This window comes from Ranitomeya variabilis, chromosome 1 (assembly GCF_051348905.1).
Source record: "Ranitomeya variabilis isolate aRanVar5 chromosome 1, aRanVar5.hap1, whole genome shotgun sequence".
NCBI lineage: Eukaryota > Metazoa > Chordata > Amphibia > Anura > Dendrobatidae > Ranitomeya > Ranitomeya variabilis.
In genome coordinates, this window is record NC_135232.1 from 645,085,858 (window position 1) to 645,100,528 (window position 14,671).

A 14,671-nucleotide genomic window follows, 5' to 3' on the forward strand; every position below is an offset into this window, starting at 1 on the left:
AAACTCAGGGACCTCAGAAGGAGTGGAAGAAGCAATAGACACCAACGGAGTATCGCCATGAATTCCCTGACAACCCCAACTCGACACAGACATAGCTTTCCAATCTAAAACTGGATTATGAGCTTGCAGCCATGGCAGACCCAAAACGACAACATCATGCAAATTATGCAGAACAAGAAAGCGAATCACCTCCTGATGTACGGGAGTCATGCACATGGTCATTTGCGTCCAATACTGAGGCTTATTCTCAGCCAATGGCGTAGCATCAATTCCCCTCAGAGGAATAGGAAATTCCAAAGGCTCCAGGACAAAACCACAGCGCCTGGCAAACGACAAATCCATCAGATTCAGGGCAGCACCCGAATCCACAAAAGCCATAACCGGGTAGGACGACAAAGAACAAATCAAAGTAACAGACAAAATAAATTTAGGCTGTATAGTACCAATGGTGACAGGTTTAGCGATTTTTTTTTTAAGCGTTTAGAGCATGCTGAGATAACATGAGTAGAATCACCACAGTAAAAGCACAACCCATTTTGACGTCTATGACTTTGTCGCTCAATTCTGGTCAGAGTTCGGTCACATTGCATAGACTCAGGTCTCTGTCCAGAAAATACCGCCAAAGGATGAGCAGATTTGCGCTCCCGCAAACGCCGATCAACCTGAATGGCTAAAGCCATAGAATCACTCAGACTTGTAGGGGTGGGAAACCCCACCATAACATTCTTAACGGCCTCAGAAAGACCTTCTCTGAAATTTGCAGCCAGGGCACACTCATTCCATTGAGTAAGCACCGACCATTTCCGAAACTTTTGACAATACACCTCTGCTTCATCCTGACCTTGAGAGATAGCCAGCAACGCTTTTTCTGCCTGATTCTCAAGATTAGGCTCCTCATAAAGCAGTCCAAGAGCCAGAAAAAATGCATCTACATTAAGCAATGCAGGATCTCCTGGCGCCAGAGAGAAAGCCCAATCTTGAGGGTCGCCACGCAACAAGGAGATAACAATTTTAACTTGCTGAGCGGAATCACCAGAGGAACGAGGTCTCAGAGATAGAAATAACTTACAATTATTCTTAAAATTTAGAAACCTAGATCTATCTCCAGAAAACAACTCAGGAATGGGTATCTTAGGTTCTGACATAGGGCTATGAATAACAAAATCCTGAATACTTTGCACCCGTGCAGTAAGATGATCCACACTAGAAGTCAGAGTCTGAACATTCATGTCTGCAGCTGAGCTCAAAACCACCCAGAGTTCAAGGGGATGAAAGAAGCTAAACAGACTGCAGCAAAGGAAAAGCGGGAGGGAAAAAAAAAATAAATGTACTCAGGTCTTCTTTTTATCCCACTTCTGCGATGCATTAAACACTTTTTGGCCTGCTATACCGTTATGATCCTTAGTGGTTGAGGATCACAAATTACTCCAGCTAAGTAACAAACATAGGACAAGCTCTAGGGAGGTGGCAAACTGGACTGACCGCAAATCTGAACCTATCCAAACACACTAGAAGTAGCCGGTGAACGTGCCTAAAAATCCTAGACGTCTCGAGCCAGCCTGAGGAACTAACTACCCCTAGAGAGAAAGAAAGACCTCTCTTGCCTCCAGAGAAATAATCCCCAAAGATATAGAAGCCCCCAACAAATAATAACGGTGAGGTAAGAGGAAGGCACATACACAGGGGTGAAAGCAGATTCAGCAAATGAGGCCCACTAATACTAGATAGCAGAAAATAGAAAAGGGAATCTATGCGGTCAGTAAAAAACCCTTACAAAATATCCACTCTGAGATTTCAAGAACCCCAGGGAGAAACTCAGTCCCCTAGAGCAACCAGCAAGCGAGGAAATCACATTTTAGCGAGCTGGACTAAAAACATAATGAACGCTGATAATCAAAAAATGATCAAACAAAAACTTAGCTTGTCTTGGAGAGACTGGGAGCAAGGTAGACACAAGGAATCTGAAGAGCACTGAATACATTGATAGCAGGCAAGGAACTGAGTATCCAGGTGGGCTAAATAGGAAACCAACCAAGGATAACGAACCAGCTGATGCTGCAACCTGCAGAAAGACAACACTACACAGTACCGCTTGTGACCACTAGAGGGAGCCCAAAAATAGAGTTCACAACGGTGGTGGTCTCTTAATTTTTGCCAGAGCTGTATATTCTGAGTAAGGACGCAAGCTTGTTATGGCAGTAATGGCTTTACTAGGAGATACATAAAAAGTCAGTATCTGACTTTACTATACTCAGAAGAATTAGAGGATTATTTTATTGGCTATGCCAGTTCAATTAAATTACAAGGTTGACAAAATAAGGAAAGTTGCATGTTTTGGTAAGTGTTTTTGTTAGTGTTACCAACTGTAACTGAAAAAGCAACTGTAAGGGCGCGTTCAGACATCCGTGCAAATCGGACCGCAATGCACTGACTGGCCGGCGGGTCTTCCGACCCAAGCATATCTGCTTCATATATTTCTATGAAGCTGTCCTACTCTAGTCGGGAGACCGGTCTCTGTCCGATTTGCACGCCCTTTGAGTAAGACTGCACATAGCAGCTGCAAAGCACCCTGACATAAAAATGTATACAGATTAACGTGTGTGCATTGTCTGATTGTAATCCAAATGGCACCTTGGGTTGTGGCCCCATTGTGCCTCCACCTCATCCAACAATCAACCCCTGTTTGGGGTACAATACAATAATATGCCATTTCAGATAAAGCAATAAGTAAAGTCATTGCACTTGTCCATGTACACAGGGGTGGCTCCAGGACAGTTGTACACATATCCTGCTCGATGTTGGAGGAAGAAGAGACGTTTGCATCACACTGAAGACCCACGGCTAAGGCTTCTGGAAATAAAAGCAGGTGAGTGATGATATCGCTCAGTCTGTTACCCAGTCTAGTGTCCTAACAACCGTCTTCATCTGTCTAATAAATCAGTTCACACGAACTGATTATAGCAATTATTTCTTCATTTAATGAAGATCACCATTTACGGAGCATTCACACGAGGCATCATTTTTAATGCACCAGTCATGTGACTCTCTGTTCTAATTATTTAAATAGATTTAATGACCTTTTTCCCAGTTGCTACGCTAAAATATAGCACTAATCCATGTCTGTTTTTTATCTTTTGTTTTAAATAGTACTTGCCTTTATATAATGTAGGTTCCCGTATAACAATGAAAGTTAGACAAACGAAATGGAAATAATATTATACAAAAATATTATGCAAAAGGACAACTTGGTTATTATGAGACAAACTTCTGAAACATCCATGGATTCCATACTACATAATTTTAGTTCAGGAGTCAGTCAGGATACTTCTCAGCTTTCCATTCACCATTATCCTTGCTAACTTATTTTTAACTAATTCTAGGAGCATTGAACATGTTTTCCAGCTCTTGGCTGCAGGAAATATGGAGCAGATACATTTCTCGGTGTTTTTAGTTTTATCGGAGAATGGGTCGTTAATAAAAGTTTATTCAAGGTTTATTCAAGGTATTTAGTAAGATTGACTGAAGTGACTGAAAGTATTACGAGGATCTAAAATCTAGGAGGATATTTAATCTATGAATGAGCATTTCAGCCAGAAGTATTACATAGTCTTCCTCTATGACCAGACTTCTGAAAGGCTTTCAGGAACATCTAGTCAAGTATAAACTAGATACCACCTCAGCAGGACTTTCCATATGGTCTCCACTCGTGATCTTGGATCTTTTGGCCATAGTTAAGGCCATTTACCCCAAGTCATAGTCTATTCAGACACCAACAGGAGATTTCATGACATCCCAATTCTAAATCCTTAGGCATCGATATGGAAATGTGCACCCTTTGCAGATAAGTCAGCTTCCACTTTTCTACTTTTCTAGGAAGGCTTTCTACAGCATTTTCTATTATATCTATGGGATTTTTTCTAATTCATCCAGACACTGATGATGGACAAGAAGGCCGAGTTTGCCATCACTATACTTGTTCATCCCAAAGGTGTTGGACGAAGGTGGGCTGCAGTCAAGTTCTTCCACACCAAACCCTCAGAACCATGCATTTATAGACTACTGTTCTTTGTGCTCTGAGGTACAGTCCTGCTGCAGCAGAAATGAGCCTTCCACAATCTTTTCCTACAAACCTGGAAGCAAACTATTGTCCAAAATGTCTTGTATGTTGAAGCAGTAAGATTTCCTTTTACTGGAGCTATGCAGTCTAGCCTAAACACTGACAACAAACCCCATCGCATAATCACTCTTCCACCAAAGTTTACAGCTGGCACAATTCCATCAGGTGGGTAACATTAACCTGATTTGCAAAAAACCCAGACTTGTCCAACAGATGCTGGAGAGAGAAGCGTGATCCATCACTGCACAGAACATGTTTCCACTGCTCCAGAGGACAACGACTTTACACCACTGCATCCGATGAATGGTATTTTGTTTGGTGATATGTTGCTTGCATGCATCTGCTCAGTCATGGAAACCCATGTCATAAAGCTTAATGCACACACTATTTGTGCTGATGTTAATGCCAGGGAAGGTTTGGACCTCTGCAGTTATTAAGTTGGAAGAGCTTTGTTGACTTGTATGCATCTCAGCTCTTGGTGACCCCGGTCTGTGGTTCCTAAACATTTACCTTTCATTAACCTCTTCACGACATATGACCTAAACTTGCATCATATGTCGTGTTCCTGCTTTTGATGTTTGCTTGCAAGCTGAGCCCGCATCTTTCCGCATCTTTGATTTAAGCAGCCGTCATGTGCTTCTAACAGTTGAGTGCAGTGGAGCTCCACCTGCGGCTGATAACCTGTTAAAATCCCACTGTCAATCTCTGACAGCGTCATATAACACTCGCCCACAGGGGCTCACCTCGTTCCATGCTCCAATTTCTGCGCCCATGACTTGCTCGTGGGGCGTCAATGGCTTGTCATGACAGATGTGGGTCTGCTAAAGACTTCCATGCCGGTCATTACGATCCTCCTGTGAAAGCCAGCCCGTGGCCGGCGTTCAAAGGAGATCGTGAATTTAGCTATACAGTGCTGATGCACTGCTATGTACAGCACAAGTAATTGGATGATCGCAGCTTCAAGTCCCCTAAGATGACTATTTAATACAGTAAAAAGTGTGGCAAAAAATATAAAAAAAAAATAAAAGTTCAAATCAACCCCATTAAAAATAAAACTATTTAAAACAAAAAAATAAAACACATATTTTGTATCGTTTAATTTGTAAAATTCCAATCTATCAAAATATAAAATTAATTAATCGATTGGTAAACATCGTATTGAAAAAATAAAGTCAAAAGACCAGAATTATGTTTTTTTTGGCCGCCACAGCATTGCAATAAGAGACAATCAAAGCATCAGATCTACCCCAAAATAGTATCAGTAACTTCAGATAAGGGTGCAAATACTAAGCCTTCACACAGCACCATATACTGAAAAATGAAAATGTTACAGGTCTCAGAAAATGGTGACGATATTTAAAAAAAAAAAATATTAAAAAAAAAAAAAAAGTTCTTACAAATGTCTGAAATGTTTTTACCATTTAAATAAAAAAGAAACAATACATGTTTTGTATCTGTGAACGCATATCGACCTGGAGAATCATATTGCCGGGTCAGCTAAATCGCAAATAGAAAAAAAGGTCTAATTGCACTTTTTTGCAATTTCAACACACTTGGAATTTTGTTCCCATTTTCCAGTACACTATATGGTAAAACCAATGGTGTCACTCAAAAGCCCTCATAAGGCCATATTGACGGAAAAATAGAAAATTTATGGCTCTTCGAAGAAGTGGAGGAGAAAGCAAAAACAAAAAAAGGAAGATGGCCAGGGGTGCTAACGGTGTTTAATACCCTCAGATTTATATATATATACCATATATACTCGAGTATAAGCCGACCCGAGTATAATCCGAGGCCCCTAATTTGGCCACAAAAAACTGGGAAAACTTATTGACTCAAGTATAAACCTAGGGTGGAAAATGCAGCAGCTACTGGTAAATTTCAAAAATAAAAATAGATACCAATAAAAGTAAAATTAATTGAGACATCAGTAGGTTAAATGTTTTTGAATATCCATTTTGAATCCGGAGCCCCATATAATGCTCCATACAGTTCATTAGAGGCCCCATAAGATGCTCCATACAAAATACGCCCTATATAGTGCTCCATAAAGTTCATGATGAGCTCCATAAGATGCTCCATACAAAATACGCCCATATAATGCTCCATAAAGTTCATGATGGGCCCCATAAGATGCTCCATACAATAAATATGCCCCATATAATGCTGCACAAAAGTTAGTAATGGCCCCATAAGATGCTCCATATTAAAATATGCCCCATATAATGCTGCACAAAAGATTAATGATGGCCCCATAATATGCTCCATAGAATAATATGCCCCATATAATGCTCCATAAAGGTTGATGGCCCCGTAATATGCTCCATAAAATAATATGCCCCATATAATGCTCCATAAAGGTTGATGGCCCCATAAGATGCTCCATGGAATAATATGCCCCATATGTTGCTGCGATTGAAAAAAAAAATAAAAATGACATACTCACCTCTCGTCGCTGGGGGCCAGTTGCCGGTGTCCTGCGCAGGCGGGGACACAGGCACGCTATGGGGGCCAGGTGCTGGTGTCGCCACTGGCTTAGGCCCCTGGCACTTGTGACATTCACATGTCCCCGTTCCACCGCTGGGCGCCGCTGTGTCTTCCGTCTCTCTGCAGTGACTGTTCAGGTAGAGGGCGCGCACTAACCACATCCTCGCACCCTCTGACCTGAACGTCACAGCCAGGGGATGCGGAAGACACAGCCCAGCGGTGGAACGGGGACAGGCGAATATCACATGGCTCACCCTCCCCCGTCATACTCACCCTCCTGGCGCGGTCTCTGCACTTCCCTGCTTCTCTGTTGTCCCGGGCGGCAGCTTCTTCCAGTGCTGAGCGGTCACATGGTACCACTCATTAAAGTAATGAATATGCGCTCCACGCCTATGGGAGCGGAGTCGTGTGCATAGTCATTACTTTAATGAGCAGTACCACGTGACCACTGAACACAGGAAGAGCTGCCAGCGCTGGAGACCATCTGAGAAGCAGGGAAGTGCAGAGATCGCGACAGAAGGGGGTGAGTATGATGTGACAGCCGCCACTGCTGCTGCTCCCCCATCGACCCCTGGGACAATGACTCGAGTATAAGCCGAGAGGGACACTTTCAGCCTAAATAATGAGCTGAAAATCTCGGCTTATACTCGAGTATATATGGTAGTTACATAGGTTGAAAAAAGACCTAGGTCCATCAAGTTCAACCTTTCTCCACCAATTTATAGATTTTTTTTTTATCTCTAAATTATCTGTAATCCACAACGATATGCATTGTGGATTGTTTAGTAGGGAAGAAGTTTCACAAACTGACTTGTTGCAACAATAGTATAATAATATTAAACCAAGCTTTAATTCAGTGAGCTCTTTAGAATGAACCATTCTTCACAAATGCTTATACAGGCAGGCTGCATGGTGCGGGGCTTTTCATTTTATTCTGTTTCTATGGTGCCTAATTAAACACCTGAATTGAATGTTTAAAGGGCCACTGTCACCCCCCCCCCCAGCCGTTATAAACTAAAAGAGCCACCTTGTGCAGCAGTAATGCTGCAGTCTAACAAGGTGGCTCTTTTAGTTTTTGATTCATTTATTACCTCAAAAAAGCGTTTTAAAAATTGGCCACAAATACCAGATATTGTACCAGGAGGCGGTCCGAAGCGTCCTGTATGAAGCTCCCAACTGCCGTCACTCTTCTCTTCAGGGGCGATGGTACCCGCCCCCTGAGCGCTGTTATCTGCTGAAATCCGGCGACTGCGCTGTGCGTGCCTGCCTGGGGCCTGCGCAGTGTTCATTGTCAGTGCGGCCACACTGTTACTGAATCCCCGCCCCGCACTGTGTTATTCATTATGCACAGTGCGGGGTTGGGGTTCCTGGGAAGGCGGGGGAGCTGGGGAGCGTCGGAGCTGGGGAGCGTCTAAACAGCGCAGTGCGCATGCCCAGGAACCCCAGCCCTGCACTGTGCATAATGAATAACAGTGCGGGGCGGGGGATTCAGCAACAGTGTGGCCGCACTGACAATGAACACTGCGCAGGCCCCAGGCAGGCACGCACAGCGCAGGCGCCGGATTTCAGAAGATAACAGCGCTCAGGGGGCGGGTACAGCTTCATACAGGACGCTTCGGACCGCCTCCTGGTACAATATCTGGTATGTGTGGCCAATTTTTAAAACGCTTTTTTGAGGTAATAAATGAATCAAAAACTAAAAGAGCCACCTTGTTAGACTGCAGCATTACTGCTGCACAAGGTGGCTCTTTTAGTTTATAACGGCTGGAGGGGGGTGACAGTGGCCCTTTAAGAAGTGTGCCCCATTACTTTTGTCCATATAGTTATAATGTTTTTTGCATGGAGATAAGGAAAGATGGGGAAAATGTCACTCTACAACTAATGTATATGGATTTGAATGGAGAGGTCGCTGTAACGTATTGCATCCTACCTTCCCCAGGTGCTGTGGTATGATCAGACCATGTTCCTGCACGGTCAGACACAGCCATTACACAGTACATAGCAGGGACACATTTATAAGATTATCTCAGCACAGGAATTTTTTTTTTAATACACCCAATAGTGGAACTTATTATTCCAATGTCTGTTGATTAAAATATACTTTGTTCATAGGACAAACCCCTTTAATATAGTGATTTGTAAAGTTTGATTACTGTCCATGCTGGAATAAATGAAAAAGAAAAAGATGAAAGTTTTAATGAAGTGTGAAATTATTAAAAATAGAAATGTTAGAACCGAGAAATCTATGGATATTGACAGGGCCGGACTGGGACTAAAATTCAGCCCTGGCATTTGAAGTTACACAGGCCCACTTGTCACATGGTGATTGCATAATATCTTTGTACACTTGTAGGCAGGGCCAGTTTTAGGCAAAGTGGGGCCCTAGGCAAAGTTTATTATGGGGCCCCAAATGCTAACATACTTTACATCACACAAAAGTATTTCGGTTATATTTACATGCGCTGAGATCAGACTGAAGTTGTTCAATGCTTATTTCCCGGCCTCTTTCCACCAGCTGAGGAACAATGATGGGACAGAACGATCACTAATAGATCACTAACAGATCACCATACAGTATCATGTTATCAGCAGCACATCTACAGTTTACACTGGGCGATGTGCTGCTGAGAACAATGATTTTTGTTCCAGCAAAAACAATCTGAATATGCAGCATTTAGTCCTCCATATATTATAATGTGCACCACAGTCCTCCATATAGTATAATACACTCCCTATAGTCCTCGATATATTAAAATACACTGCTCAGTCCTCCATATAGCATAATATACTCTTCATTGTGCTCCATATAGTATAATACACTCCCTATAGTCCTCCATTTATTAAAATACACTGCTCAGTCCTCCACATAGTATAATACACTCCTCATAGTGCTCCATATAGTATAATGCCCCGCCATAGTCATCCATGTAGTACAGTTCACTTCCCCTAGTATAATGCACCCCATAGTTCTTCATATAGTATAACGTATTCCCCATAGTCCTCGATGCAGTATAATGCAGCCCACATATAGTATAATGCAGCCACCACCCCACAAAGTATAATGCAGCCACCCCACAGAGTATAATGTAACCCCCCATAGAAAATAATGCAGCCCCCCTCATAGTTTAATGCAGCCCCCTCAGAGTATGATGCAATCACCCCTCATAGAATATAAATATAATACAGCCCCCCACAGAATATAATATAGCCCTGAATAGAATATAATACAGCCCACCTCCCGATAGAATATAATGCAGCCCCATCAAAGAGTATGATGCAATCATCCCTCATAAAATCTAATACAGCCCCCCATAGAATATAATACAGCCCACCTCCCCATAATATATAATGTAGCCCCCCATAGAATATAATGCAGCCCCCCATAGTATATAACACGGCCTCCCCATAGACTATAATATACCCTCCATAGTATATAGCAAAGCCCGCATAGTATATAGCACAACCCACATAGTATATAGCAAAGCCCGCATAGTATATAGCACAACCCGCATAGTATATAGCACAGCCCACAGAGTAGTATACAGCACAGCCCACGTAGTAGTATACAGCACAGCCCACAGAGTAGTATACAGCACACACAGCACACACAGTAGTATACAGCACACACAGTAGTATACAGCACACACAGCCCATACAGTAGTATACAGCACACACAGCCCACACAGTAGTATACAGCACACACAACCCACAAAGTAGTATACAGCCCACACAGTAGTATACAGCACATACAGTAGTATACAGCACACACAGCCCACGCAGTAGTATACAGCCCACATAGTAGTATACAGCCCACATAGTAGTATACAGCCCACGTAGTAGTATACAGCCCACGTAGTAGTATACAGCCCACACAGCCCACGTAGTAGTATACAGCCCACACAGCCCACATAGTAGTATACAGCCCACACAGCCCACATAGTAGTATACAGCCCACGTAGTAGTATACAGCCCACGTAGTAGTATACAGCCCACACAGCACACGTAGTAGTTAGTATACAGCCCACAGAGTAGTATACAGCCCACACAGTAGTATACAGCCCACACAGCCCACGTAGTAGTATACAGCCCACACAGTATACAGCCCACACAGTATACAGCCCACACAGTATACAGCCCACGTAGTAGTATACAGCCCAAACAGTAGTATACAGCCCACGTAGTAGTAGACAGCCATCACAGTAGTATACAGCACACAGCCCATGTAGTAGTATACAGCACACACAGTAGTATACAGCACACAGCCCACATAGTAGTATACAGCCCACGTAGTAGTATACAGCACACACAGCCCACGTAGTAGTATACAGTAGTATACAGCCCACGCAGTAGTATACAGCCATCACAGTAGTATACAGCACACAGCCCACGTAGTAGTATACAGCCCACACAGTAGTATACAACCCACGCAGTAGTATACAGCCATCACAGTAGTATACAGCCCACGTAGTAGTATACAGCACACAGTAGTATACAGCCCACGTAGTAGTATACAGCACAGCCCCCCCCCCCCCCCCGAGAATGGCCCCACAGTCCAGTTAAAAAAAAAAACAAAACACACTCCTCACCTCCCCTCTTGCCCGCGTTGCTCCTTGCTCCAGTCTTGCGGGCTGCCGCTTCACTGCCCGGCACACAGCAGGTGCGCGATGATATGACGTCATCGCGCACCCGCCGTGTTAGCGCAAGGCAGAGTGGGGAATCTCTTTATCCATGTGGATAATGGTGTCTACAACCGTTCCAGCCCAGTAAGCAGCAGTATCGAGCCATGCGTTGTATATTCAGAATGCATTAATATTTAGTGATTTGTATACATTTTTACGTGGTCTCTATGCGCTAATTTTATGTTTTTTTTCTACGCCATATGCAAAAGTCGGTCATAATATTAAGAGGTACATTAAGCTGGTAGAAAAAAGTAGTTTGTGCCCAGATGATCAGAGCAGCCTGCTATCTGCATGATTTATGTCCTCGTCAGTGTTACTGGCTGTACTTAATGGGCTTAATGAGTAGTGTTTGGTTCCATCTGTGCGATCAGCTTAAATTAAAAAGTGCCAATGCTAAATCCATTTTAATTTGCTGGTTGCACTGCTGCCCACTTTCTCCACAGTCTACATTTAAATCTGGGTCTTTAAAGTCTGTTTCCTTACACTGGGGAGACATTAGGTGACATTGAACGAGTTGGATGGCTATGACATGTGTACGTACATGTATACCCAAGACAAGTGCGATCAACGGGACACTTTCTAGTAGAGAATCTGCTTGCATATGAGAAATGGTATCGCCTTTTTTTCGGTCCCATTCCTTTTTTGATAAACCTTTGGGATCTTTTACTTTTCAGCCGCAGGAGTCCGTTATTGTGTTTGCTTTTGGGATCTGTGCATGTTTTCAGAATAACCATTGCACCAAAGATTGTGCCACACAGAAGAATTGTTGTGTGCCATCATTTTTTTTTTTATAAAATATTTATTCTTGAAGCTGTAACTGTACAAATCGCCTCATAATAAATGGTAACGTAGGTGGTCCAAAATAAGATGACATATTGTGCAGGTAGTTGCTTTCCAAGAAGTTTACACTCAGCAGATCTGTACTGTGTCCGGGCATTTATTCTTTTTTTAGTGTTTATATATGGAAATATAAATATTATATGGCTGTTTACATAGCTCAGTGACAGTGTGGATATCTATGAAGATGCAAACGCCATCCAACCTTTTGTGTTGACACTGGCAGCTGTGATCGCTAGAGCCAGCGATTCCTTGGGGGCAGTTGTGTGCCAGGGTCTGTTTCCATAGCAATTTTCAGCTTAGTGGCCTCAGGAGCAGAAAGTGTAATTCCCGAAAAAAAAAAAAAAAGTGTCTGCGCTCTCCTCCTTTCTCCAGTACCTTCTGTGGTGCTGCATGCATACAGATAACATGTTCTCCATCCATACTAATTGACATTTCTGTCATTTATCACAAAAGGATGCTATCTCACCATTGTCTAGACGAAGAGAATTTAGAAAAAAAAATAAAATCAAAGCTTTGTAGAGTCATCCAAATCATCACAGCTTGCAGTGGTACAAATATCACACAAAATGACAGATAATTTGTGTCCCATTTATGTTATTACTGCTATTAAAGAAAAAAAAAAGAAAGATCTAGGGAACGCACCAGAAAGCTGCCATAACTCACGACGGCCCCAGAAGCTCTAGTGCGAACAGGTAGGCTTAGTGACGATACAGGAGGTGAGGCTATCTGATACATCTAAATGAAACAAACTGTAATAATACAAACCCTGAGGGCATATTTATATATTTTTTCCTGCAAACCGTGAGATCAGTGGCAAATTCGGGACAAATAAGGCATATCCTAGATGCCCTGCAGATTGTTTCCTGCTGTGTGAATGGGGTTTTGTAAAAACTATTTATTTTGCATTGTAGTATAGAATCTATACAAACAATTGTAATATCTGAATATACCCCATAATTAAAATACTGGGGTTCTATCATTAAAGCTTTCTCTGTGTCCTTTAAGACTAGCCAGGAGTGGACTTTTTACTCTAGCAGCCATTGATCCGATTTGGCGCCGTGTCTTACTATGTTTTTGCTTCTAACCGCTACGGAAGGAAAAATAAGTGGAATAGATGGCTGAATCATCACCTGGCAGAGTGCAATCTTTAAAAGTGGCTCTAAGATTAAAGGAGATGCCTGTGAAGAGACAACCCCTTTAATCATTGTACAATGAAAAAAAGTGATGTAATAGCCTTACTCCTGAGGACATTTCTAAAAACTAGTGTAAGTAAAAAGTGAAGGAGTGGCCCCATAGTGACCAAAATAATTCAGCTCTAATGTCTCAGAAGCTCTTTGTAACTGGAAATTTGTCCTGATAATGTCCAGGTGACGCAGGCACATAGCTTATTACAAGAGATTGCTATGCCTTGCACCAATATTGGTTGAAAATTAGTTTGAGTAACATGGACAGAGGTTGATTTAGCTCTGCTACTTTTTTTTTTTTTTAAAAGAAAATGAAATTATGTATGATCAGTCTATGCATTGGTAGTATGCAAATCTTAAAGGCTTTTTCCACCCTGAGGATATTTTTGGCTAGCCATGCAGCTTGCCCTATTCTATCAGTGTGTAATGTGCACACTATTAGGATTCGGCTTCGCTTGCTGGTTCCAGTGGTTGTTACGTGACCGCTAGTATGTGATTTGCGTAGTTATGGTCTTGTCAACTATAGTCTCAGCCACTTCGCTCAATAGAGAACTACACAGTAGTGTTTGAGAATCTAGTTGGCACATAACAGCAACTATGCAAATTGCATAATCGAGGTCACGTAATGACATACTGGCAAACCGAGCTGAATCCTAATCGCACAGGCTGCAGTTATGTGCCAACTACCGTCTCAGCAGATTCTCCTTTTGTTCTTTTAAGAGAAGCTGCAGAGACTCTACTCCTCACATGGCCATCACGTGACAGCCAGTATGCAATTTGTAGAGTTGCGATAGGCGCGCAGTCAGTCGGCCATATAAATCAGACTTCAATGCATGGATTGGCCAGTCGCTTTCCCGACCCAAGCGTGACAGCTTCATGTATTTCTATGCAGTTTTCACACTCGGGTCGGTAAAGCCACCGGCCAGACCAAGCACTGCGGTTCGATCTCAGTCCAATTTTAATGGTCATTTGACTGCTCCCTAACTACTGTATGTGTACATTACACACTGTTAGGATTTGTCAAGCTGCAGGGCTTGCCGAAAATGTTATCTGGAGTGAACAACCCCTTTACTTTAAAGTTGTGGTGAACATTACTGGCACCCAAGATTATTAAATAGACCTTGTACAATATCTCATGAAAAAAAGCGTTAAGTGAAACTGCCTGCATATGTTATAAACTAAGATGTATGGTGCAGAAACCACAAGGCAAAGACAAAAACATTAAAAGCCTGACGGGAAAAAAACAAATCAAACTAAAACCAATACCAGAACACAATTAATGGCACCCTTTGTTCAGATTGATACAAAGCACAAAATCGGGCTGAGGCGTGTTTAGTTAGACTGCTACGACCCACAAACCGTTT

General features: G+C 42.5%; 1 protein-coding gene across 6 annotated transcripts in view; it reads left to right on the top strand.

Moving 5' to 3' along the window:
* Positions 1–14,671, top strand: part of DPF3 (double PHD fingers 3) — a 289,293-nt gene that overhangs the window by 153,222 nt on the left and 121,400 nt on the right. For all 6 annotated transcript variants that reach the window (XM_077261917.1, XM_077261953.1, XM_077261926.1 and 3 more), the window contains exon 3: positions 2,759–2,866. In XM_077261917.1, coding sequence (XP_077118032.1) covers positions 2,759–2,866 — 108 coding nt within the window. The remainder of the gene's footprint in view (positions 1–2,758; positions 2,867–14,671) is intronic.